This window comes from Ochotona curzoniae, unplaced genomic scaffold (assembly GCF_017591425.1).
Source record: "Ochotona curzoniae isolate NIBS_2020 unplaced genomic scaffold, NIBS_Ocur_1.0 contig_3332, whole genome shotgun sequence".
Lineage (NCBI taxonomy): Eukaryota > Metazoa > Chordata > Mammalia > Lagomorpha > Ochotonidae > Ochotona > Ochotona curzoniae.
In genome coordinates this window covers 8,190,257-8,217,862 of record NW_024465816.1, presented here as the reverse complement: position 1 = coordinate 8,217,862, position 27,606 = coordinate 8,190,257, and the positions used below count along the sequence as shown (strand labels likewise).

At 46.5% G+C, this 27,606-nt stretch overlaps 1 protein-coding gene across 5 annotated transcripts in view; it reads right to left on the bottom strand.

Moving 5' to 3' along the window:
• SACS (sacsin molecular chaperone) overlaps positions 1–26,581 on the bottom strand; it is a 43,685-nt gene extending 17,104 nt beyond the window's left edge. Inside the window, exons 1-9 of one of the 5 annotated variants that reach the window (XM_040979885.1) lie at positions 26,506–26,581; positions 26,264–26,414; positions 19,491–19,578; positions 17,883–17,968; positions 14,781–14,892; positions 11,968–12,114; positions 8,186–9,674; positions 7,202–7,293; positions 178–3,204 (exon numbers count right to left, since the gene is read on the bottom strand). In XM_040979885.1, the coding sequence (XP_040835819.1) occupies positions 3,194–3,204; positions 7,202–7,293; positions 8,186–9,674; positions 11,968–12,114; positions 14,781–14,892; positions 17,883–17,968; positions 19,491–19,578; positions 26,264–26,414; positions 26,506–26,525 (2,196 nt within the window). In that variant the 5' untranslated portion in view covers positions 26,526–26,581 and the 3' untranslated portion in view covers positions 178–3,193. Of the gene's footprint in view, positions 1–177; positions 3,205–7,201; positions 7,294–8,185; positions 9,675–11,967; positions 12,115–14,780; positions 14,893–17,882; positions 17,969–19,490; positions 19,579–19,945; positions 19,950–20,319; positions 20,385–26,263; positions 26,415–26,505 lie in introns of those variants that run through there. The other 4 variants (XM_040979880.1, XM_040979882.1, XM_040979883.1 and 1 more) reach the window with 4 other exon arrangements.
• Positions 26,582–27,606: the final 1,025 nt, after the last annotated feature.

Genomic DNA, 27,606 nt, shown 5'->3' with positions numbered 1-27,606 from the left:
ACCCTGCACCCGCGTGGGAGACCCAGAAGAGGCTCCAGGCTTCGGATCGGCATAGTATCGGCCATTGCGCTCACTTGGGGAGTGAATCATCGGATGGAAGATCTTCCTCTCTGTCTCTCCTCTCTGTATATCCGCCTTTCCAATAAAAAAAATAATAAAAATAAATTAAAAAAAAAAAAAGGCAGGCAGTGAAGCGAGCCTCCGGCACGGGAAGAACCCTGGGTCCTGGTTCCTAAGGAGGGTGGGCACCTCTTGGCTTTCCTGGCTGTGCCAGAGCAGAGCTGCCCTGCTGCCAGCAGCCACTGCAAACCCAGGGCCATGAGTTCCCTGCTTCCTCCCTCAGGGGCCTGGCGTGTCCTGCTCCAACCCACCATTGCAATCTGAGAATCCGTGTACAACATGTAACCGAGGGGCAGTCAGCATCACGTGTGCCCAGTACCCTCATCAGCTTTCAATAGAATCTGAACACAATGACTTCCCTAGAAAAGACATATTCTGTGAAATGAGTGTATCCAGGCCATCTGAATATGGTTTTACTGTGGTCTTTGGAACAACATATGCATATACTGGTAGTTTCCTCTCTCCTTTAGTCGTTACCACCATCAGAAAACAAAATGGGTCACATTATTTCTAGTTACTTACATAAATGAAAAATAAGTAAAAACCAGGATCCAAAGACACAGACAAGCACATCAGGCTTCAATGAACAGCACATTCAGTCGGGTGTCCTACCTGAATATCCCCAGAGAAGCTGTTGTGCTAGAATATAATTAAAGGTTCTTAGAAAAGTCCGGAATTGTCATACTTTCCACATGATGGCTGAAAAATTATTCTGTATCTTAAAATAATGCTGTTTGCCTTTACACATGTAACAGAAAAACTATATGCAAAACTTCATAGCACAATATGCATTTAAGACAAAGATGTTTCCCATTGCAAGTTATGTTCAAACTATAAAAGAGGAGTCTTAGTTCAGAATGAAAACAAAGAAGACAGGAAATGGAATGTTACACACATGAATCAGATGACACCGCTGAAGCCAGCTGATCTACCCAGGGGCTTTCAGCACAGCCTACTAGGATACAATTTTAGAAAGAAGAGAAACTTAACTTTATTAACTTGTGCAGAATCTATACAAAGTAAATGTGCAATACTTTATGACAAAGAAAAGGAAATTTCATCTTATTCTCACATTTCCACTCCTTGCTGATGGTGGGCACCAATAATTACTAGCTTCTAAGAACTGTTCTATGAGGAATAGCAGTATGTGCAAGCCCAAGGTCATTTAAATCCTTCCGTTTCTTTAGAGGTTCAGGGCCACACTCCGTTATCTCATGCAGTAAAGAACCAACACCACAGGAAACACCAATTCGAAAAATACTGAATCACAGGTACAATGAGATAATTGCCTTTTTATATTTGTTGAAATACGTCCAAAACGTGAGCTCACGTTATCACCTGTCCCAGCTTAGCAGATGGCAAAACAGAAGTTATCTGGGCAAAGTGGAGGATGCAGAGGAAGCTAAAGGAACATGAAACATAAAGACTTATACACTGCTCCGAGTCAAAATCACTAACTGGATCTGCCTTCACATGGCACCGCGCTACCTGGTAAAGACAAATGGGACAGGCCTTGCAGCCCTCATGAAATTAAAGAAGGACTCACAGTGACCACCCTACATGTGCTGCTGGGACTAGAAGAGCAGGCACAACCCAACATCGCACAGCCATCAAGTTCACAGCCATGGCAGGCAGACTGCAACCGCAGGAAGCCTCCCAGTCCTGATAGGATCCGTATGCCCTGGGAAACTGCAGCAGATAAATGACACAGTCAGGAGAAGAGCAAGCACCGGAAGCAGATGTGTCTACTCAGTGCAGAAATAAGTCAAAGCAGGGTTCAGCAGCACGTTCAGCCTCTGTCTGTGGTCCCAGTGTCCCACAGGCACATCAGTTCAAGCCCTGCCTACCACTCTTCTAATCCAGCTCCCTGCTAACGCGCCTGGGAAAGCAGTGGAAGATGGTTCAAGCGCTTGGTCTCCTGAACTCACACATGGGAGACCCGGAAGAGGCTCCAGGATCCAGCTCCCAGACCCAGCCACCACAGCCATGGGGAGGATGAAACAACACCTCTCTTTGTTTCTCTCTCTGCGCCTCATTCTGAAATTCTGCCTTTCAAATAAATAAATAAATAAATCTTCAGAATAAAAGAAACAAGTCCCATCAAAGTAAAGGCCTGGATTACAGCAGAGACAAAGGGACTGATACAAACAGTTTCAAGGGGCTGATCAGCAGAACCTGGACACTAGGAAACAAAAGCAATAAACTCAGGATTCACTTTTGAACAACTCTGTGGACAGCAGCGTCATCAGCAATAAGGACACTCAAAAGGAGGAACAGCTTTGGAGCAAGAAGTTTTCACAATGTGGATTTGAAAACCACAGAATGCTGAATGCCAACTGATCATGAAAATTGCTATCTGTCAGTATTTATTTAGTATACTCCAGGTGCTGTGAGTGTGTACAATGTTTACATCCTTTGATCCTCAGACAAATACTGCAGATATATTACAGTAAGACTTCCCCATGGCCTGCCTCTGCAATAAAGCTCATGTGCCGAGACGCAAGCGGTAACTTGTGACTGCCGTCATCTTCCAGCCAGCCTTCATCTCATTACCCTGCAATAAAGCAATCCTGCTACAGGTAACTGAGTCCCGGGGAGCTCAGGCAGCCCCCTGTAGCAGCATGTCACTGTATTACTGTGCTGCTGACAAGGAAACAGGGGCTGGCACAGGTGGGTCATTTGTTCACAGTTACACAGTAAGTACAGAGAAAACTTTGAGCCCACATTTGTATGACTACAGAGACCAGGTTTCTACTCACTGTGCAGTATACCCCCCTTGTGAACCCGGGACAGCAACTAACAATGGAGGAGTCATGCACACACACACGGAGTTACTTGAACCCACTAAGGAACAAACACAAGAGCCAAAGGAGCAGCCCCCAAGCCAACCTTGTGCAGGGGATGAACTGAGAAACAGGGATTCATATGAGCACTTCAAGAAGACAAACAAGCAGGACACCAGGGGGCGCCATCCAAGCCGAGGGTCCCAAAAGGGAGTGATGAGCAGGATGGCAGCTTCAGGGAACACAGGGAAGAGAAATAAAAATGTCCAATCGATTTAACGCCACGCAGTTCAGCCAGTTTCTGTGGAACGCAACATGACAATGAATGGCAAGGAAATCAGACAGTAAGATCACCCTTCTATAAGCCTGACTATGCTAGATTACAGGAAATGAAACCAACGGCAAGGTTTGGCTTCAAAGGGGAAACACTTCGACACAATTCACCGCTAGAGAAAAAGGAGCTGCCAGCACGCCCCGGAGCAGCGGGTACTCGGGACAGGAGTGCTGGGAAGACTCCACCCCGCATGCCAGGCTCTGGATTCTATCATCCCCAGTTCCGGCTCCTGACTCTACCTTCCCACTAACGAGCAACCTGGAAAACAGCGATGCTGGCACAACAGACTGGGTCCCAGCACCCAGGGGAGCTGCGTCCTGATTTTAGCCCTGACCCAGCCCTGACCACCGCAAGCATCTGAAAGTGGACCAACTGACAGGCACTTGCTCACTTGCTCTCTCTGCCTCTCAAATTTAAAAAAAAAAAAAAAGTACATAGTGAATAGAAGCAATAATTTAATATTTGATTTAGAAATTTAAATCGATACAATAAAAGTAAGATTATCAAATAGGAAAACAGATTTTGCTATAGAATCAGAAGGGAAAAATCCACATTTCAGGGGCCCAGTGGTGAGGCCTAGCGGCTAAAGTCCTCGCCTAGAACCTGCCAGGATCCCATATGGGCGCCACTTCTAATCCTGGCAGCCCCACTTCCTATCCAGCTCCCTGCTTGTGGCCTGGGAGAGCAGTTGAGGACGGCCCAAAGCCTTGGGGCCCTGCACCCGCGTGGGAGACCTGGAGGAAGTTCCTGGCTCCTGGCTCCAGACTGGCACAGTAGCGGCCATTGCACTCACTTGGGGAGTGAATCATCAAAGGAAGACCTTCCTCTCTGTCTCTCCTCCTCTCTGTGTATCTCACTTTGCAATAAAATAAATAAATCTTTAGAAAAAAAATCACAATTCAATTTTATTCAGGGTACTTCAAAGTACTCATTTTCTAAGTACTTTTCCGTCTTCTGCCCATTAGGAAACAGGAGTCCAGGTGCTCTGTGCCAGCAACTCAGTAGCACAGCTACCGCTGACAGTAAGAAACAGCAAATGCTGGTCCACAACTGTGGTGCTTCCCACCACACAAGGATGTGGCGTTCCTGGCCCACCGTCTCCCCAGACCTCAGCAAGTGGAAGGAGTCACCAGCTTAGTCACTGCTGGGAATCTTCCCGCCTGACACTGGCAGGGCAGACTCACAGAGGCCTGCTGCTCCCGAGGGTGCCTCTGCACGATGCGTGAAACCCTCTTCATCGTGGAGTTTGGCCGGAGTCCACCGCCTTCCACCAGCCGTCAGCCTCACCAGTACCAACGGCAGTGTCGCTAATAGCCACCTGCACCGTGCCTCTGCTGACCTCTTCGCTAGCTCCGATCTCAGCTTGGGGACCTCCAAAATTCCTACATTATGAAATGCCTCAAACACTAACATTGTTCATATCAAAAACAGATGTTTCAGGCAGATTCATGCAGCACGGTGCTATTGATATTTGATTTTGTAGGACCTGAGGACACACCTCCAGGTGTCCACGCCCACCAGCACAGTCACACCACTAACCTCAGGTCCGGCTTCTAACAACACACCTGCCACACTTTAGGGTACCACCGATGCTGACCGACCCAGAGAAGTCACCTAGGCCTCCGAGCTCACCTCGACCCAACAGCAAAGCACCATCACCTGACATCCCACAGCTTGCCCACAGCAAAAAGGTTTTTCCAGAAGAACAGCTACCCCATCGTACTGGAAGAAGCCACTGTTACACACCTGACACAAAGACCCAGAACTACAAGGAAGAAGGCAGTCTGGCACCACCGAAGGGCACACAATAATTCGTTGGAACTTGAAGAGATGAGGAAAATAATTCATGATGTGAGTCAGAGATTCAGCAGAGACAAATTATTTTAAAAAAAGGGGGGTGAGGATCAACAAGGTTAGAGCTGAAAAACCAATGAAATAAAAAAAAAACCTAATTTTTGTCTGAAATAAAAATAGCTTGGAAGATGTCCAGGAAAAAGTATCTGTAAATGTTAAGACCAGTTAGCAACACTGCAATGTCTACAGATGGTGGTTGCTAAACCCTTCCAAGAGAGTGATCCAATATTCAAATCAGATAAAGAAAATGAACCTGAAGACAACTTCTGGCAAGAGTGGGGCAGCTATTACGGGTGACAAATAAGCATTAGACAAGCAACAGCCGCTAATAGTACAAAAGAAATTAACCAAGAACCAGCAACAAAGCATGGTGTTTATTGTATGACCTTAAAATAGCAAACTGGATGCCACAGTACAGAAGAAATTGAAGACATAAAGACTCAACTTTGTTACAAGGTCCAATTGTAAATTAATTACAAATTTAACTCCCCTCTAGAAATACAGCACTGGATTCATACCTACTCTCATCCAGGCTGAGGGGAAGGGCGGCCTGGCTACCCACCATGCTTCAGGCGCTCTAGGCACTCGGAGTGAAGCAGGCTACCTGCTGGTCTCCTACTTTTTCATTTGATTTGACTCTGAGTCACTTTACACTAATTTCCAATTCCATATCCACCGCAGAAACTATCGCCATCAAAAAAAAAATTCTCTTCAAAAGACAGTAATACAGCACATGATGAAATAATTGAAAAGAATCGTCCACAGCCACATGTATCTTGTCAAATTTCACTGATAAAACAACACAAGTAAATAAAATAGAAGCCACACACAAAGATTACATATTCTGTGACGGCTTTTCAGAAGGTACAATGAGTTTACCTCTACTGTTAAAAGACAAAATGACAGTTCCTTGTGAGGGTGGGCCTAGAAGAGGTCAGAGGGGCTCCGGCGCCAGTGCTGGTCATCTAGCTGCAGGGTTCTGTCCGTGATTTAGCTAAGCCCACATTTATGATACAAGCACTTTTCTGTATGGACTGTGTCTTGCCATGCAAAGTTCTTAAGAATATAACAATCGATGTTTTTAAAAGGCAAAGGGTTCAAAAACATTGGCACAGGGAATGGAAATCTATGTTTACATTCCCAAAAAGGCATTTTGAAAAGAATAATTCAAAATTAAGTATGTGAGCTAGGTTTTAGTAAACTCAGTCTCACTGTGACTAACTCACAGAAACAGACTCCATTCGGTAACGCATGCTTACACTCACTTTCTCTTAGTCTCACTTTAATTCCAAGCTAATGTGACTGCCCCATTCCAATTCCTTCCACTTGTACTGAGACAGTAAAGACGTAGAATTATTCACAACTTTTCCCTTCCTTTAAAAGGAGCACACACTACAACAGGTGTTATCACAGGGAGCACAGTTTGCGATGGAAGCAGTGAGACAAACCGACCATTTTTCAGGCCAGTTTCTAACTGAGAAAAAAGGCAAGCAACAGTTTTACAGGGACAGTGCCTGCAAACGCTGGAAGCCAGTATTCCAGTCCGAGCATGTGACTATCTCCCCAAGCTACTGTCTTTTCCTGATAAGAATTCTCAAAAACGGACACCCGCAGCTTCCCTAACACTGCTACGGAATTAACGTGAGCTGTTCCGACTTCCCACTCAATCACAGCTAACTTAAAGGCAGCAAGGACCAAAGCAGAAGACTTCACCTCAAGGCACCCAGCTGGTGACCCTGCACTTAACCGTTCTCTCCTCTGTGCTACCTCACAATTACCGTCTGCATTCCTACCCAGGCTGCAAGAGAGGAAAATGGGAGGCCCAAGACAGATGTTGTGGGAAGGCACTGGAACCAAGCACCAAGAGTGGAAGATGTCACACCTCAGGCCAAGAGCCAAGACAGGACACCCCTTTAAATACAGCCATCCCCAGACTCTTCCAGATGCTACAAAAGCTTCTGACATCTTAAAAGATATAACTGCATCAGGCTGAATCACACAAAACTATTGATTTACAGGAATAAAATAACACCAACAACAAAAAAACTTTTAAAACCTTTATCTTCTTACAAAGAGATCTTTTTAAAAATATTCCAAACAACCATACTACCTCGGGTCTGGGCAGCTTCCTTCAGAGCAGCTAGCAGATGAGGCTTCAAGTTCTGCAGAAGAAGTCTTCCTTCCAGACCTGGGAAAAGGGGCCTAAAGAGTGAAAGTCACATAGAATCACCATAATCTTCCAAATGTTCCAACGTTTAAGAAAGATCAACAATTTTCAAGCCAGAGGGTCAATAAAATAACCTGCTATTTGATTTTACCTGAGTGATCATATACGCATCAAATGAAAATACTTCCTGACTAAATATTCTCTGGATTTTGCTTTAAACACGAGCACATCAGGAACCACACAGATTCAGAAACACTCTTAGCATCAAGGAATACAATGCATTTTAGCTCCTTGAATGCCAGCACGCACTCTCAGTTATAAAAGTGCCACACACTGAAATTAAATTTCATCAAAATAATTTATTAGTAAATATTCTCACCTAATTAATCATTAGCATTTTATGATCACTATTTCCAAGGCCTGCTATTGAAATTTCCAAAGGAAAAAAAAAAAACATTCCGTAGAGATAACTTTTTAACTTATAAAGTTTTCAGTGCTTTTCCTCTTCAGGGGTGAGCACCGAGCCCAGGGGTTCACATGCAGCCAGGATGCCTGCAGCCCACACGGCAGTACAAGGAGGCTCCCTGGCTCTCGCTTCAGCACCTGGCCTCGCTTCAGCAGACACGGCTCCGTCAACGATGCCCACTCCCTAAGCGGAAGGGCAGTCTGAGTTTCCAGCACCTGCCTTTGGCCCCAGACTCAGCCCCTGCTTTTACAGGCACTTTAAGGACTGTAAAAGTAGAGGGGTACTCACTCGTTCCCTCTCTCTACCTCATAAATAAAACTATGAAACACATCCTTGAGCATTTTACAAGATATTTCTGCAAAAATCTTTTGGATAACTGACAAATTCACAACAAACAGATCTAAACGTGAGCAGGGGCAGCGAGCCCCAGGGTTAACAAACATTTCAGAAATGTCATCTACCTTGGGAATTCTTCTGAGGTAATATAAATAACATCTTGATCAGATACGGAAGAGGAAAAGGGGACGAAATTTCCATTTTGTAATGGTAGCAGCTCCAGCCCCAGCAGTTCACTGTAGGCCTGGTCAGAAAGCACAAACTCGAGAAGGCGGAGCTTGTCTTCGGCACTGCCCACGTGCGCAGCCTTCCGCAGCACCTGCCGCACCCAGGCGGGTGTCACCTTCCTCGCGGGCGTCACTCCGGGGCCGGCTGCGAGCTCCACGGCAGCAAGCAGGTTGGCTGGCACCTTGGCAATGTGCTTCCCTGAGCTCTGGAGGTAGTTGAGCACAGCTTTCGTGTATTCCAAACTGTCATCAAGTTCTGAGAAGTACACCTGCTCCAACTTGACCCACTCGTGGCTGATGGTGTAGATGACAGCGTTCTGGAAGAGCTCACTGAACAGAGGGCCCAGCACGGGCTGCCAGTGGACCTTGATCTTGCTTGCCTCCGGCCACAGCTTGTAGATGGTACCAACAGACAAGGGGAAATCAGAACTCTTTTCCGTCTCCAGTCGCTTGATGGAATCTAAGATGAGTGTGGCATAAGCTTTGGGGACAACATTTACAACAAGCAGCTCATTCCACAGGGCGGCGGGATCCCTCCACTGGTCCAGCTCTCTCCACTTGATGCTCCTCCGGTTGTCAGTCAGGCCAAAGAAGCCACTGATGTGAACGGGGAGTCCAGTCCTGCTTTCCTCGCCAGGGGGCAAGGGAAGAAAACAAAATGCTTTTCCTGAGAACCCCGACGCGGCTCCTTTGTCCTCGTCATCTGTGCTGGCTAGTGACACGGCTATACCAATGATTGGGACAAATTTCAGTTCATCTGCTAAAGAGTCAAGTTTGCTACTGATCCCTCGGCCACCCACACTGTTACACACCAACCAGGAAGTGTTCCGTGCATCCTCGGCGCTCTCATCCTCTAACACTATGTTGATATGATACGTTACACAAGTGACGCTATTGCTTGGAATCTTTTTACAATAGTTACTTATGGCACTTTCCAGAATCTTGATAGAGTGTGGTCGTTCATGCTTCAGGGCCTTATTCTCACTTGCAGTCACTCGAAACACCAGCTTCTCTGTCCCGTCGGCCTCTCGGACATACAAGGAGACATCTTGCACGCTTTTTAGAAAGAGCAGCACTGTGTCTGCATCCGCCTTAAACGAGTCAAACAACTCCAGAACCTTCTGCTTGTTGTAGAGGTTCCCGCTGAGCTGTGAGGGCTCTAAGCGGAGAGGGAAACGGAAAAACGTTCCTGGAAAACTGCCATTTATAAATGTGTCCTTGGTGCTTCCAAAAATGCCGATAAATGGTGCGAACTGATCTGAAAGTTCGCTAATTTCTTTGCTGTCATCTTTGAGGTTCCAACACTGGCCTGATTCCTGGGGGCCAAACAGTGTCTGATGAGGATCTAACATCCCAATCTGGTCACCACTGAAGATACAAGGAACATCTGAAAAGAAACATGCTCATGACCAACTCCGAAATGCAATGGACTATTATAATGAATAGTGTCACCACATCAAAAGATTATATAGGATAAAGTATAAGCCTTGAAAAGGCTTGAAGAAAACTAATTTAGCTTTGGAGTTTAGTTCTTTGAACATCAAAATGAATTCTTTTTTATTTTGATTTAACCTGATAATGCATGCCAGGCATGGGCTTTTCATGATTCTTGTGAAAACCTTGCATGCATCTTCAAATACCCACGAGCAGAAAACGAAAAGAGGATTTAGACAGCCCACAGCCTCACTGCACGTGAACCCAATGAAAGACAACAGAGTGGCTCACAATTAAAAATTCAACTACAAACTCTGAGGAAGAGTAGAAGGCGAATGACACACGGCAATTCTGCGCCCCGCCACCCCATCACCCAGCAAGCTCGTGCCCTGAGTGTGACGGGAGCTGCCATGTTGGTCCTGACCCCAATGCCTCGCAAAGCGGAAGTCCTTCTTATGCTGGGAGCGTGTCACAGCGTTGAGCCTAACTGCAGTACTTACAACACAACCCTACATTTACATCAACGACTTCACCTATCTCTCAGCCCAAGTCTGATTTTTCAACACTAGCAGAAAAGCTAGCTGTACTGAACCCACTGTACTGACAGCCGACCCCCGGCACTCCCGAGGACTTTTCAAGGGGCTGACTAGGACGTATGTTTTGTCTCACACACTGACTCTAGCACCCAACCTCCATGTAAGGCACAGTTTCGGGGAAGTCCCCATTAGCATCTCTGCATATCAAGTGCAGGCTGGTGCGACCACACCCTCTTAAGCTCTAGGATATTTTACACAGCAATTGTTTCACCCACCAATTTCCTAGGAAAATCCAGCAAAGGTACAACTGAAGCATGGCTGTTCCTGTTCCACAGTGCCACACCCCCCCAAGACTGCAATCAGGCCAGGCAGACTCCTGACACTGACAGCAAATCCTCCGGTTAGAGAACAGGCCTCCGGTTAACACCGTCCACTAAAGCGCTCCTTCTCAACTAGAGACAAAACCACACTGCAGTACTGACACTGCACCCTACCTACATGGCTCACACCTGCACAGCCGTGTCTCCTCACTTGTGCAAGTCACATGTACACTTTGCCCAACATGAACTAACCGCTACTTATCACAGACTCACAAAATAACAAGCAAATAGGCGAACATGTGTTAATATTAATGTATAATCACTATTATTTTCAGCTCATAATTCAAAAAAATAATCCAACACTTTTATTATGTACTATATAACATGCTCAACATTCTTTAATAATGAATATTAAAGCAAATGAAACAGGCTTAAGAAAACTTGTCTTTGAGTTAAAACAACCCTATTTCCCCCTTGCCCAGGAAAGTCTCAACTTAGGCCAGTGGTCTGAGAATACGTCCACCAAATGGTAAATACACTAACGATGATAAATACAATGGTCAACCCAGCCCTAGTGCTGGCCCTGCCTGCTCGGTCTTCCCTTGAAATCAAGCCATAATGCCACCAACTCCAGAAAAGAATCTTTATGACAAACTGTATATATTGTATGACCTGAGAGCTCTGATTCCGGTAGAACAGCCAAAAGTTCTTTCATCTACTTAAACCTTTCAAATATTCCACACATAATTGCAAGCCAGAGACTTTATATGCATTAAAATTAAAATGCAATCTTAAAGTAATTTTTAAAATACTTACAAATTCTAGAAAATAAAAAGAATATGGCATAAAAAGGTAGATACCAGAACCACTTGCAACAACCTTCATTTTCTCATGGAATTCCATTAGAGAAGAGAGAAAAGACCTTCTTAAATTTAGAACTATGTATAGTAGGAAAGGATTTCAAAATATTTTGCGTCAAACTTAGCATAATTTCACTTTGCACAAACATTTAGAAATAACCTCATAGATGAAAATCTGTGATAATCAATTTGCCTGAAAATTCCCAACATAAAAAATTTTCAGAATATTAATTTTGGATATTTCAAATCTCACATACAATAGTGCTATATTATACTGACTTTACTGGTACATGGGTATTAAACTTTAACTTTCAGTACCAGTCAATGAGCTAAAACTTGGGCTGGTTTGCATTAGAAATTATAGAAAATTCAAGACTTCACTGATATTTCACTTACAGACTTTTTGGCACCAATAGAATTTTGGCAAGATGCTTATAAAACAACAATGACATCTTACACTAACCAAATATATTACAGGTTATAAGTCAAAATATTTTCCACTAGTAAGAATGAAAGGCCAAATATCATACCTGTTATGTGGTAGACAGAGTTAAACCCAATTCCAAATCTTCCAACCTTCAGAGGGTCATCCTTTTTCCTGCTCCTCGCTATTTCTTGAATACCATGCCAGTCCTCGGGAGTGAAGACCGCATTATTGTACACGTAGAGCGCTGGCCCTGGGTGGTGAGAGCAAGGCCCAGGATTCAGTCTCTTCCAAGAGATGTCTCTGCACACAATCACTTACTTGATGGGACAAGGGAGAGAAGGGAATGCAGGAACAGCATTCTGCACTGTCATTCCAATTATGCTCACAGAAAAATGTAAGCAGGAGTTAAAGGTAAGGACAACCATTGAGGCAAGCACATACTGTTGGCCAGAAATCCAGAAAGGGAGGAAGCAATGGAACTGTGGTACTGAAAACACCCAAACACAGACTACACAAGGGGGGCAATCACAGCATCCTACCATCACGAAAACCATGGCATGCTTTTTTAAAGATTTATTTATTTATTGCAAAGTCAGATATACAGAGAGGAGGAGAGACAGAGAGGGAGATCTTCCATCCGATGATTCACTCCCCAAGTGGTTGCAAGGGCTGGAGCTGAGCCAATCCCAAGCCAGAAGCCCAAAGCTTTTTCCTGGTCTCTCATATGGGTGCAGGTTCCCAAGGGTCTCAAGGATGGCTTTGGGCCGTCCTTGACTGCTTTCCCAGGCCACAAGCAGGGAGCTGGATGGGAAGTGGGGCTGCCGGGATTAGAACCAGTGTCCATATGGGATCCTGGCATTTTCAAGGTGAGGATTTCAGCCACTAGTCTACCACACCAGGCCCTATGGCATATTTAAAGTATTATTTTTGCATGTGGAATTATGTGAAAATGTATTAAGGAAACTCATTACATACAGAAACCTTGTTAACACAAGAGTACAAAAAGCACAAAGAATAGAATTAATAAATTTGATTTTGAAACAAAAAAGAATTTTCCAGAAAAGCATAAGGAATGTTAAAAAAAAAAAAAAAACAGGTTTGGACTTAAAACTTTCTGCATCAAAATTCACTCTTCATTTAATTCCATTTTCCATGAAGCTTCTGAAGTACTCACACATTATTTCATAAGGTGAAAATCAATCCTTTAGTACTATTAATATTACTGCTTGGAGTTCTGTGGTTTGGGTTACCTTCTAGATTCTTCAATAAAATGTACTACAGTACAATTTAAAGCATTAATGTAATAAATGTTTACAGTAGTTCTTGAAAATACCACCACCCTATCTCCAAAGTAGTTTCTTCAAAAAGTTGCATTTGTGGGGCAGGTATTACAACGTAGTGGTTAAGCCACCACTTAGAAAATCAGTATCCCATTTTAAGGTGCAGGTTCAAGGCCAAGCTACTCCACTTCCAATGCAGATTTCTGTTAATGTGCTCGGGAAGGCGGAGGAACAGGCGGAAGGACTTTGCTCACTGCTACCACTTGGGAGACGCACATGAAATCCTTAGGTCGTGGCTTCAGCAGGGCACTGCCCTGGTGGCTGTAGCCATTTGGGGGATGAACCAGGGGATGGAAAATATTCTCCCTTTGTCTCTCTCAACTCTGTCTTTCACATAAATAAAATCTAAAATACTATCCTTATGAAAAGAATGTTGACTCCTGAAAGTGAAACAAGAAAACAACCCAGTAGGCTGGCTGGGAGGCAAGGCTACTCTGCCTTCAGCTAGCAAATCCCCAAGATAAAAACGAGAGGCTGGAGGCACATCCGGCCTCGCATCCACCTGCTCGGAGAGGCTGGAGGCACATCCGGCCTCGCATGCACCTGCTCGGACAGATCTCTGTGCATACTCTCCTTCCGAATGAAGGGGAAAGTTCTGAGCTGCGGCACACTTCCAGAGGGCAGCTTATTATAAACAAGCCTGGAATTTATATTTCTGAGGGATTGCTCCCTCAAGTAATGATCATACGAGCTGTAACACCAAGTATCCGAAAAGCAGAAATAACTGTGATCTGAGAAAAGAACAATTCACATGAATGCAGAAGGAAGACAAGCAAGAGCATGACGGCCCTCAGAAAACGTTTCTCAAATAAGGGTATCAAAGACCACCACCACTGACTCTCACATGCCCACGGTTATCTTAAATTAGCTCAACCTGATGTCACTTTTTAAAGAATTTATCCATAAATACGCACAAACTCAGCCAAATAACCTTGCTTCAATATTTTTTTTAAAAATGAGGTAAAATCAATGCTACAAACAAAATACTCCTAGACATGAGCTAGAATTTTGAAGTCAGGTACTTCTTACTTTGGGCCCCAAGTAGTTTCCATCACATACAGTCTTTCACAACCACCCGGCTAACATCAGAGCTGCACTGAAGTGACGGATACTTTTCCAACCCAGGGCTTCACAGAGCTCACTCATCACCACTGTCTCACTGCCTTCCCGTTCACTCTCCTTCATCCCTCCTCTTCCTCAAGCTTTCTTCCAGACAGCACAGACAGCACTGACAGCCATAAAGTAGAAAAACATACACAAAATCACAGCCTCTTACAACGTATGATGCGGAAGACAGGCCTTCATCTCACTGGTAATACAAACGCTGACTGCGTAGAGTAAGAGGGGTTACGAAATTATACAGTGTTTTATTTGATCTTTAACTTGAGGGTTTTTATTCTTTTTTCTCTGAAAACAGCACAAGCAGAGCTAGCTTCCCACCACACACAGAAAAACGTCTGAAGAAGTAGGCTGCAAGACGCTAGGAAGTGAAGTCCAAACGATGGGACGTGCAGTGCGAGTGCTGTGAGCCACGGAAAAGCACAGCACGTGGGATGGCAGCGCGACTGCTTCTTACCCTGATATGGCGCCATGTCCTTGGACCACAGCGTCTCCGTTCCATACTGAGTTTCATCATATAAAAACTTAACTTCTGTGGCCCCAGCGTCTTCTGCATTCTGAATTAATTCCTGATAACAAAATATGCCGAAAGACAATTATATTTAATAATACAGTTATCTTCTGCCCATGTTTCTATTTACCTAAAATCTTTTGAAAGTCATACTTAGAGGAGGTCCACTATTTGCATCATTATTGTTAACAACAGCAATGTCATCACTGAAAGCAACTGTCACATATATACCAGGGGACTTCAAAAAGTACATGAGAAACGGTTTGTTTTTAAGCAAAATATTTTGTAATTCATGTCTAGTTTTTTCAGAATATGCATTTTCCATGAATTTGTTGAATATATGGTTCAAAAGTCCTTCTCCAGTTATATTCGCCCAAAATTCACCTTTTTATACTCTGCATTTTGTCTGAATATTAACCCTGGAACTATTTACAACTCTGCCACTCGTTTGAATAGTACTTCTACCTTCATTCAAAGAAATGAACCCACTTTCAAAGCTGTACGCACTCATTGTCTAGCTGTACACATTTATAGGGGTTGGGTGAAAGATTTGCAAAAAAAGACCTTCATTATTATTTGCTTACCAAACTAACCTTCTTTTAGAAAAAAAAAAAAAAACTAGACCAAGCAGTATCAATGTCCATGTGCCCTTTAACAGGCTGTGACCCTGACAGGAAAGGGAAGCCTGCAGGTTCTACGCTCGCTTGTCTAAGCCTCACCAAAACGGCCAGTGTCAACAAGCCTAGTGACCTGTGCACTCACACCACAACCACCCCGGATTCTGTTCAACTCGAAGGCAGCAACAACCAACCCATAATCATTAAGATGTCAAGTAAACTCCAGTGATCCAATCTCTAACTTACTCTGGACCTCATATAAAAGCAAGGAAATTTCAGGAGCAGGCTTTGGGTGCCATGATTCAAATGTCATTGGGCAACCTCCATCCCCTTGCAGGGTACAGACTGAGTCCTGCTGATGGGCACCCCAGGACGCAGCAGGCAACAGTGCAGTCCTTAGGTCCCCGCCATACATGTGAGAGACCCAGAACAAGTTCTCAGTTCCCTGCTTTGTTCTCACCCCACGGCAGCTATAGCAGGCATCACAGGAGTGAGACAATGGACGAGAGATCTCTGTCATCTCTCGCTGCCATTCAAAACAAATACGTAGGGGAAGGAAAAATCAGTAAGTGATAATTTTCTGAATTGACAAAACCAACTAAAAGCATTATGTTTAAAAATTATTGGGTCTTTAGCAATATTAGAATGGCCGTGTGTTATTAAACTCAGGAGGCTCAGACTTTGAGGAGAATTAGATTTTTACTGACCTAGAAACTTAAGATCAGTAAATTGAGGGTGGGAATGGACAAGAAATGAGAAGAGCTTATATGATACTACAGCATGGTCACAAGCAAAGTCTTCATCAGATCAGAGCGGAACAGGGATGTGACGACGATAAGAACCAAAATAACTATAAGAACAGAAAAAAGATGACAGAACCAAAAAGTGAGATTTGAGGTCAGGCCTTCGATTCATCCAGTGCATTCTAAAGGATTAGGGCATCGCTCACCAGCTGTGTAATCCCAAACACGCCTTCTTACAAGCTATTAAGGGCTCCAATCTATGTAACTGCCCATTTTCTACCTTATTCAGTCTCACAGAGCACCCCAAATCACCCACTTTATTTACATTTGACCATTATGGGAATATAAAGCAGAGAGTTAAATAAGTAGAAAAGCACAATATTAACTTTCAAAATCAATAGCAGTTAGGGGTAGAACCTACTTTCTCTTCAGACATCTATTTGGGATTTACATGTATTTTAGCTAGTACAGCTGGCAAAAAAGTAACAGGAAACCTCAGGCTCCAACCATCCACCACACCTGAAACAAACAAAACAGAGCAAAGACAGGAAGCTCTTCCCCCTCTCGCCGTAATCCTCCGAGGATCATGAACACACTAAGAATCAGCAACAATGAACTCATCACTGGTTCTCGGGTCATTCTAGATCTGTCTCAGTAAATGAAAGATGGTGACCAAGGTCTAGGCAATAGAGGAAATTCCTATTAACTGTCCGAGGAACAAACATTATTCTGACCAGATAATCACACACATGACGGAAGCAGCGGAGGAGCACACACTAGCCACCTAGCAGACCATGCCGCATCCTGCCTCCTGCCTTATTCTCCGGGACAGACAATGTCTCTCCTGGTAAGACCAGCCAGGTCTTCATTTCCAATCCACTGCATTCACTCCTCTCTATACTCACAACAGCCTGTAACCACACCCTTGCTTCTCATTTGCCCAATACATCAACATAACAATGTTGAAATTAACCTTCTACATAAACCCTGGTGCCTCTTCTGGATGGACTGCCACCGCGCCAAGACCCTAACTTACTCAGTAGTTGGTGCCTAGCTAACCCCGCCAGGTACTCATAAATGCAACAGAGATTCCGCCCAAGCCAGAACATACAATGAGGGTAAGGAGACTGACGGGAATAAACGCAGTTCATGAGAAGGAAAATATACAGCTGAGCTCTTATAGTAAACTAAGATTTCTTATCAAGCTCAAACACAAAACACAATGTCCATTACTGTTTTCTTTAATGATTGTTCGAATTCGTTTTGGTTTGTAAGTGAGTACATTCAAATATTCTATAAACAGAAATAAATAACTAAAATAATTATCTTATTAGATAAGCCCTCCCAGAAAAATAAACCTCTAAATCCAGGGCTCAAGGGAGCCCCTGTCGGTGGCCACTCACTGCAGACTCCATGTGCCCTGCCTGCTGGCTCGGCGTGACCCTGCACAGGCTCTGGGGGAGAGCTTGCCGCAGCGACACGGCACTAACCCATCAGTCAGTGACTACCTGGTGTGTCTCCTGGTCCTGGGAGTTGCACTTGTACTGACTGCAGTCATGGAGGAAAGCAAACACAACCACTCCGGGCCTGACAACACTTTAGTAATGCAAACACCTCCAGGATCTCTCAGTAACTATGCCAAGCACCGATAAGGAAAAGCACACAGGAGCTGTACCCGTGTGTGTTACCTTAAGAATCTGGCCTCCTTCTGGGTATCTTCTTAAAATGTCCCTGAGAAAATCAACCAGTGGTGGGGTTGTTTGACCAAAGCGACCTAAAATACAGGACATATTTTTAAATGATTTATGAAAAAAATCATACTGACTTATCACCAATGAGTATGTTGGTTCTAAGACAAAGTGTGACTGTTACAAGCTATGGTATCAGACCCCTCACTGCAGCGCCCTGGTACAGAGAGCTACATCAGCAGTTCAGTAGCATGTATAGCAGACTCCACTGTACCAAGCGTTGAGATTTTTAACTGAACTAAAAATTGTGTTTCTGAGAACATTCAAAACTACAAAAACTATCACAAAAGGTTATTCATTCAAAAATTAAGAGCATGGGGGAAGGGCAGGAGCGAGTGCTGCGATTTTCCCAAAACAATGAAAAACTGGTGCTGTTTTGTCAGTTACCTTGTGGGTGCGTGGCTGCTGAGTCAGACCGGAGACACCACATGCCGAACACCCTCAACGTCGGCCGGCGCTCTGATGCTTGGGAAATTCAGCAGCCACTGTCTGTCTGAATTAAGCTGGAGCCCCCACTACACCAGCCCTTCTGACACTGACTGCCCAGGACCCCTTCAAGAAGTCCCAGAAAGACAGAGGGAGAGAGGGGCAAAGGGCAGTCATGGCTCAATCACACAGATAAAAGTCTACATAAATGTTCCAGGCAAGCCGTCCTTGGAAGATCCAAACCCATCACTCCAACTGAGCGCTCCTTTTCAGTGTGCGGGATCACAAGTGTTTCAGATTCTGAGTATTTTGGGATTTGGAAATATTTGCATATATATAAATGAGGGATTCTGGGGAGGGGGTCCCTGTCCAGACACGAATTCATTAGGTTTCACACACACCCCAGACACACAGTCTCAACTTCACACGGCACATTTTGTGCGACTGCGTTGTGACCGAGGCCTGTCACGTGAGTGGAAGTTGCTGCTTGTGGCATCACAGCATAAAGACTCTGACTCTAGAGCATTTCTGATTTTAAGCTGAAGGATATTCGAGCCAACATGCATGTATTCGTATGATTTGGACACAACTGTCCGTCATCAAGTCCATGTTCAAACAACGCTGCTCCTCAGCGCCTCCTTCCCCCTCCTCTCTTGTGTCCCAACTAGCCCTGGCCCATTCTCCTCTGGGCTCATTCTTCATTAAACCCAAGCATCACATGCTTCCCTTCACTGTTAACACAGCATCGTGTCTAAAACCACTCCTATGAGGTACGAGTCTCATACGGAGGCTGCAAACACGCACACATCTGGATACACCTGTTGAGGAGCACACACCCAGCACCGATGCCATTAGCTCCTTCAGCACCCCGAAGTCTTCTCCCACCCCTTCTGTTTTATTTATTTATTTTTTCCTTTTGCGGAAGAGCAACAAAGATCCACGCCCTTGGCAGCTATGTAGCTGTGCGCCAGAGTGATGCCAACGAGAGGCAGGGCCCCAGCTCCCAGTGACTGGGTGTGGCTGATGCCCCTGGGAACCTTCCTGCTCCCCATCGTTATCTGACATGACCATACCCAGCTAAGCACGGCACATACTCCTGGTAAAATTGGTCGGTCTTTTTACCTCCGCCTTTCAAGCCTTTTGACTGAAGATTAACAAAAAGATGACAGTTTTCGGAAGTCAGATCTCCAATCTTAACGCAGTCAGACAACTGAAAAAAAAGAAAAGAAAGCATGAGACGCAACATCTCCTCTAATACTACATTTAAAACTTGACCTTAATTTTTATTTTCAATTAGAGTGAAAGGCTCGGATGTTTTTATGAGGAAATAATCCGCTCCGCAGAGGTGAGTAATCCAGAGAACGGAGACTTCACCTGAAAACTCAAATCTGTATAAAAGACTTAGATTTCAAAGATTCCAGGATGCCTTCCCTTAAATAATGACACACAGATAGGACTACAGATCATTCCGCTGCATTATCATTTAGGTAGTTAAGGCATTAATCAGAATCCTTACCATAAAGAGAACTATTTTTTTTCAAAGATTTATTTTATTTTTACTGGAAAGTCAGATGTACAGAGAGAAGAAGAAACAGAGAGGAAGATCTTCCATCGGATGAGTCACTCCTCAAGAGGCCGCACTGGTTGGAGCTGAGCCAATCCAGAGCCAGGAGCCAGGAGCAAGGAGCCAGGAGCCTCTTCCAGGTCTCCCCCGCAGGTGCAGGGTCCCAAGACTTTGGGCCATACTCCACTGCCATCCCAGGGCACAAGCAGGGAGCTGGAGGGGAAGCAGGGCTGCTGGGATTAGAACCGGCACCATTCTTGGTACCCTGCTTCTATCCTTCTGGCATTCTCACTCTTGGCTTCCCAAGTGCCTGCTTACTGTCTGGCTTCCTGCCAACACACTCCAACAGGCAGCCCCTGACATGGCATATATATCTGTATTCCTCACCTTATGATCACTGCTTGGGCGAGGCAGTGAGGATGTTAATGGTAAGATGCTTTGTTCCAGGAGAGGGGAGGCCTAGCAGTAGTAGAATTGTGGACAGAGAAGCCTGGAAAAGGTGAATGTTTGCAGCTTTCTAAGTGTGCCCAGGTTATTCACTGTATGTCGCTTATAACTTATACAGCTGGGACATAGGACTTCAGTTTAATGGATGGATTTCAGGATAACGACCAGGCTAATAGCCATTCTTTTTTTTATTCAGACTGAATTGCCATATGTACTTGTCATTTGCTAATTTCTAGTAGGCTCTGCTATAACCAAGCTTGGTTAATAATGACTCCTTAATACAAACACACACACACACACAAAGAACCTGTGAGGACTTCAGCCACTAAGCCACCGCACCGAGTCCAAGAACTACTCTTTTGATCAACGTTGCCAAAGCACTGAAGTCCAGGAGGATTAAAAAAGGAAAATAATTTGTTTATAATTAATTGAATTTGTTGGCTTTCTGGGGCAGTGAACATATTCACACCAATGAGAACTTTCTCAGAAAAGATCAGACGAGGTGTATTTCCCAAGTTTTAGCAATAAGCTATGTTCTCACTTATTTTCAAGCAGTATCCAAGTGTTCCTAGAAGGAGGATAACGTTTCTAGAAACACATCTTGGAAAACATGGTTACACAAGTTGATACCAAAACTGCTGAGATATGGAAGGGACAAACGAGGCTTCGAGCCCAGATGTGGGCATGTTACACAACTTTCTGGAACTGAGATCCAGAAAAATACCCTGAAATCCACTTTCCTTGGCATCAGGCAGGATACAATAGGCACTACTGTGATCCACAGAGTGGCACAAAGCGTGCACCCACAGTCAGATCAGCCTTCCTGCTGAGGTCCAGGCCCACGTCTTCTCAACAGTGAATGCAAAGGGCTAAACAAAGAGACAGGCACACCCCGGGAAGACAACATGCAGGTATATGTGACCTGGTGGCAGTGTCCTGGGTCTCTGGCTGGAGGACGTCATCTTAGAGGACAGTGACCTGCTCTACAGCTGCTCAGCATCTCCTGGATTTTACAGCCATCTCTCACAGTCTAAGGACAGTCAGCATTACCCAAAGGTCACCCAGAGGACCCCTTCCAATTCACAAGGCGAGAGGACACGTGTCATCTTAAAATGCAGCATTTCCAGTGTTCTATCACACATCTCACACCGATACCCCCACAGTTTCTGAAGTTCAACTTGGCAGAAAGTGAATTTAGCAGCTTTCCTTCAAAAATACAGTTCTCATCTTACTATTTATCCCAATTAAGAGTGTTCCCATCCATTGACAGTGTCACTTCAGCTGGCAAGCTTGGCAAAACTCTCTCTCTCTGTCTCTCTCGTCTCCTACACGTCCCAGGTGATTCCGAGGTCCCAACACGCCCATCCGAGAGTGTCTCTCAAGTTCAACTTGCCCGTCTCCATTCGCAGCTGTTCACTCCCTGCATCTCTCGGTTCTCACATCTGGCCTCCTCTCCTGCGTCACCCTCATTCTATTTTCTGACAGCACAAGGCCATGCATGCTGCTACAGTTCCCTGTTTGCACACCACTTTCATGTACCTCGCTATGACCATCCTGTAAAATCCAGTTCACGCCCTGCTTCAGCAAACACAAACAAAAGCACATTTATAATAGTACTACTGCTAACAAAAATTTAGAAATAATCCAACTTTGGTGACACAGCAAAGAAAAAGAAATAAACTACACATAAATTTGGAAGGATGTTAATAATGCAGTACGGGGTCAAATATAAGACAGATGCATGTTACAACATACAGATATAAATATAGAAAGTATATAGCAAAATTAGCTTGATCCACATACCATATTCTTTAAAGAGGTTATGAACAACTAAATGTAAATAATATATCCTTACATATTTAAGCTATACATACTCATGTACGTATGTACACAAACGTATACTGAAATACATATAAAACTGTTAAAACCACCAAAAAAGCAAACATAATAATAAAAGCAAAAGGGTAAAGAAACATAGACAGGCATACACTTCGGGGGAAAGCTGACCCAAGGTCAACCCAAGCCTGGTGGCATGCCAGTCCTCTGGCTGGATGACACCATCCTGACAATCACTGTGTGAGTGCACCGAGCTCCTCAGCCCTTCCCCAGGGAGGGGACCATCCGCAAGGGCCACCAGGCAGTGCCGATGCCCTGTACAGGATCTGCTGCCTCGCCTGGAGATCAACCCTTGGGGCTTTGGCTTGGGCTTCTCTTTTTCTCTCTTTCTTTAACTTTTGTTTTCCATGATACAGCTCTATAGGCTCAGGGGTTTCTCCTCCCACCCCGCCCCTACTGTTTTCCCACATAGTATTACAATAGTATAGTCCTTCAGTAACAGTCTCAAGTCCACCGTTCTGCTATTTAAGTGCATCATGCCTGGAACCCAAATTACTCCAATACCAGCCCATTCAACAAAACACTGGCCTTATTCATCCCCACGTGCAACGGGCCCCACGAAGTCTTAAAAGTGCCTGTGGCGGTCCATCTCTCGTATTTAGAAATTTGAATTTGAAGTGCTGAATCTCAGCCTACACAACCTCAGTCTCCCTAGTAAATCTGAGACAGTCATCCTCATTAGCAAAAAGAGCAAGGTTAGCTGCAGCCTGGGTCTCCCATCACATCTTCCTTTGCTCAGCTGTCAAACATGCTGGCAGATGCTTCAGAGTCAACAGCTGGGAGCCAGCAAGGGGGAAAAGGGCACTGGTGACCAATCAAAAGACAAGTTAGGAGACTCTTCAAGCTTCTTAGTTGGAGGTGCAAATTAGTAGTGAAGAAAAGGGATCAGGAAATAGTGAGGTGGGCAGCTAGTTCAGGGTCAGGAGCTTAGAAATCACTCCCCCACCACCCGGGTGTTCCCTCCTGGCCACCTATGACTCTCACCTATCACCACTTGGAACCTGAGATGGGGCGACATTGCACTGTTGTGTAACCACTCCCTTCGCAGGCCCCCATAAAGGCCCGAGGTAAGGAGGGGCCTTAACTTGGTTAAGTGCCTCTTGCTTATGCGCCTCCTTCACTCTAGCACTCTGACTCTTGGCCTCCCCAGTACCTGCTTGCTGTCTGGCTTCTAATGTATGCACTATCCAGAGTCCCAGGAGAGGGGAGGCCAAGCAGTAGTGGAATGTGGGCAGAGAAGCCAGGGAAAGGTGAATGTCTGCAGCTTTGGGAGCGTCCAGGGTATTCATTGCATGTCTCCTGGGATAACTTATATTGTTGGGGAAGCTGGGACATAGGTCTTCAGCTCAACGGATTAAACCATTTGTTCCTCTTGGGGTTTCGATGGACTGGACTGCTATATGGATTTGTGATTTGCTATTTATAGTGGGCCCTGTTATCACCAAGCTTGGTTAATAGAGACTCCTTAATAAACCTTAGACTTGTCTGGTGTGATCTCACTTGCACCCCACAACAGAAGTAGCACAAACCATAGCTTCAAGTAGGGTACTCATGTAAACCATTTCCAGGACTTGCAAAAGTAAAGAGAAAGAGGATGGTGGGTGACCTACTCAGTGGCTCAGTCCCCAGCAACCAAAAGCAACAGATGAGCAGGAGCTGTTAGCAGCTTCCGGCTCCCTGACAGACTCTCACCAATCATTCAGATCAAGGCTCTGCGCACCTGCAAAAGAAAAAGAGAAAGCCACCTCCCCCACAGATGCGCCTACACGCAGGGAGCCCTAGTGGTGACCACAAGCTCACCCTCTCCCAACCAGGAGGGAACCTTGCCCACTACTCGTCTGATGCCCAAGCTGTGTCCTTGAATTTTCCAGTTTATTTTAATGATGGAGAGAGCTCTCCTTCTTTACTCTAAAGAACGTGTATTTATCTTGTGTTTATCCGCAATCAACGTGCTTCAGATTCAATATGGCATAAAATAGTAAAAAGCCCACAGATTTTGAATATCAAAGACCTTCATCAAATTCTGACCTAATACTCCACCTCTCCAAATCTTGGCCACTCACGTCCACAGAGTGGACTCATGCTATGTGACCCTTGCAGCTCTCTCGAGCATCAAAGGAGACAAGCTGGTGTCATCCCATTCCAATACAGTTCACCACCATACAGAAGGGGAAAGTACCACACGTCGGTCCGTTCCCCAAAACCCCATCTCCATCCCTAACCCGCTCCCTCCAGCCTTAGTCCCAGCCTTCCAGCTCCCTGTTGAGCTGATCGCCACCCAGCAGCATCTCAGCAGTGGTCAGAAGCAGACTTCAGCCATGCCTGTCAGCAACAGCGTAAGCAGGCCCCAACCCGTGATCCACTGTAGCCGGCTTGCTGCGACTGGGCAGGGCAGAGGCAGGATCTAGGTCATCCCCTCCGCCTTCATGCATTCTCCCGGACGCCTCTTTTGTGTCACCGTCAGCGAGCCACACACAGAAAGCCAGCCAATCACTACACTTGCCCACATGTTAACTCTCTTGTGCACCTGCTGGTCTCTGCCAACCAAATTTGCAGCCCCCTGGGTTACTCCAGGCTTCATCACATCTCATTGGGGCGTCCGGCTTCTTCGACCTCCACTTTCCCCCTGCCCACACTCACTTGGTACCTGCTTTTTACACAATATCCTGCCACCTTTCCTTTCAGCCTGCCCTTCCCAGCCATGGCCTACGACTCACACTATAAACCACATCAGGACAGTGGCCTCCCAGGTCCCCTCCCACCTGCCCACCCAACCGGAAACCCTGCCATCACTGCCACACCCACTGCCCTGCATGTAGGCTTCCTACAGACAGACACCTGCAGACACACTGCGAATGGCAAGCCAGAGTCACAGCTGACCTGCTGGGTACGATCACACCTAAAGGGACAAAGTGACAAAGAAGAACCAGAGAACAGCCAAAGAGGTGGACAGAAAGCCAGGAGGGCGTGAGGACACAGGACAGGCATGGAAGAGAAGAAATAATGGACTTCCCTCCTTGTCAACTCTGTCCAAAGTCCTCAAGCCCCTACCTCTGTGGACAATATATTCCCCAGGGAGCTGACCAGGAGAATAGATTTAGCCGGTAGAAACCTAAAAACAGACTAACCAGGGACCTGTGTCTGCCTGGGCAAAAGAGAGAGAGTTGACCCAGGGATATGGAGGTCAAGACCACATGGAAGGACTCAAAATCAGAGGCATCAGGTCTTCAGCCCGTATTTATACCGCCTTATGGAAATGACACCCTGCACCACTCTGACACCTTTCCCACATCTGGTCAACCTAAAACCGTGCAGCTACTTCCCCAAGTAAGGGAACGTATATCAGCAAACACCTTCAATGAAACTCTTCCTCTAAGGCAACTGGAGAATTTGGACACAAAAAGGTTACCCACGACAAGGAAATAGCCCCGTTCTCCAAACTTTGGAGCCATCCACTCAGTAGCACTGCAAACATCTTAACATGACTTCATTCCTCAACATAAGAGGCTGTGTATGAAATTGTGTGTGCAGACCCTTCCAGGCCCCAAACTTGTGTGACTCAGCAGTGGAGAAAAACTTCCCGGACATAAATAGTTGAAGATACCCAACAGTACTTCAGTTCCAATTGTAACAGAAAGAAGAAAAAAACAAAACCATACATGAGTAATAATTGAATCACCTCACTTGAAGGGATGGCCAGCATTTCAGGAAGTGAAGCCTCTGCCATGTGTTGGGGCGGTGCAAGCCAGAGGCGTGGACACTCCGGCATGGTCGCTCTGGACCGGCCCCTCCGGCATGGACACTCGGGCGAGGACACTCCGGCATGCACACTCCGGACCCAGCCCCTCCAGCCTGGACACTCGGGCCAGGACACTCCGGCATGCACACTCCGGCGAGGACACTCCGGCATGCACACTCCGGACCCAGCCCCTCCGGCGTGGACACTCCGACCCGGCCCCGCCCGGCCCCCCAGCCGCCCCCGGCCTACCTCCCGGTCGCCCCGCCACAGCCGCTGCTCCGACACCGGGAAGCCCGTCTCGGCGAAGATGCGCTCCTTGAGGTCGCGCGCCGTCCCGGACGCCGGCACCGTCACGGTCCTGCAGCCCACGCAGCCGGGGAGGACGGTCACCCGCACGCACCTGCACCAAAGCAACAGGGACCCTCAGGCCATGGGGGCTCCCCGCGCGGGCCGGCCGCTCCCCGGGGACGCGGCCTCCGCCCCGCCGTTACCTGTCCCCCATCGCCGGCATCACCGCGGCCGCCCCCAGGTCACCGCCGCAGGCCCGGCAGCCACAGTCCCCGCGTGGACCCGCCGGGCCGGAGCCTCATGGCGCAGGCCGGTGGGGCCCCTGCGGCCCGGCTCCCAGCCGCCGTGGCGGGGAGAAGCGTCCGAGCACCGGGGGAAATGCAAGAGGAAGCCGCGGCTGAGGAGGAGGAGGAGGAGGAGCGGAACGAGGGAGGCGGCGGCGCGCGCCCGGCCGGCCCGGGCTCCTGCAGGCGGCGCCGCGGGCACGCGCCCGTTCGTCCCTCAGGACCGTTAGCGGAGGTGCGGCCCCGCCCCGCCAGCGGCCACGCCCCTCCCGCTAGCCCCGCCCAACGCTGCTGCCAGAGCAAGGGCCAGGGGCCAGTCCCGCCCCGCCTGCGGCCACGCCCCGCCTGCGGCCACGCCCCCGCTAGCCCCGCCCAACGCTGCCTTCTGTTGCGCGCCAACCCCGCCCTGGCTCCCGCCTGGCCCCGCCCAGCCCGGCCCCGCCCCCAGCCCCGCCCAGTCCAGCTTGCAGCCTGCAGCAGTGCTGCCTCTGCCCAGACTCAGACGCCAGGCAGTAGCATTTGCGGAAGGTAGGTCTAGACAAGAGATGCAGGCTCCCTGAGCGTGTTCCACAGCGCCTTGAAATGCAGAGTGAGACGTTTCCAAGGCCAGCGTCTCCTCCACTCCAATGAGGTTTGCTTGTCTGGAGGAAACTTGGTCATGATCTGTTAGCCATGAGGGGAACTCGGCGGTTACAAAGGACAATGAATTCTCCATAGAGTCTTTTAAGAAGTAGGATAAGTGATTCAGTTGGCTGGAGCAAGGATGGAGCAAAGCAAGTCAGCCAGCAAAGAAAGCTACCTGAGAGTGGGGAAGCCACAGAAACGCAGCCTGAGACATGTTAAAGATGTGGTGCTTTGGGGCAATGTGGTAGTCGCATTATTTGTGGCCTCGAGATCTCCCATCTGCTGGGGTGCTCCTTGAAGGCAGAATCAGGAGTCGCCCCCCACTATTAACCAGAGTTGCCATTTGAAAGTGCCAGGTGCCTGATAAGCCTTAGCGGGCATACCAACCCTTTCCAT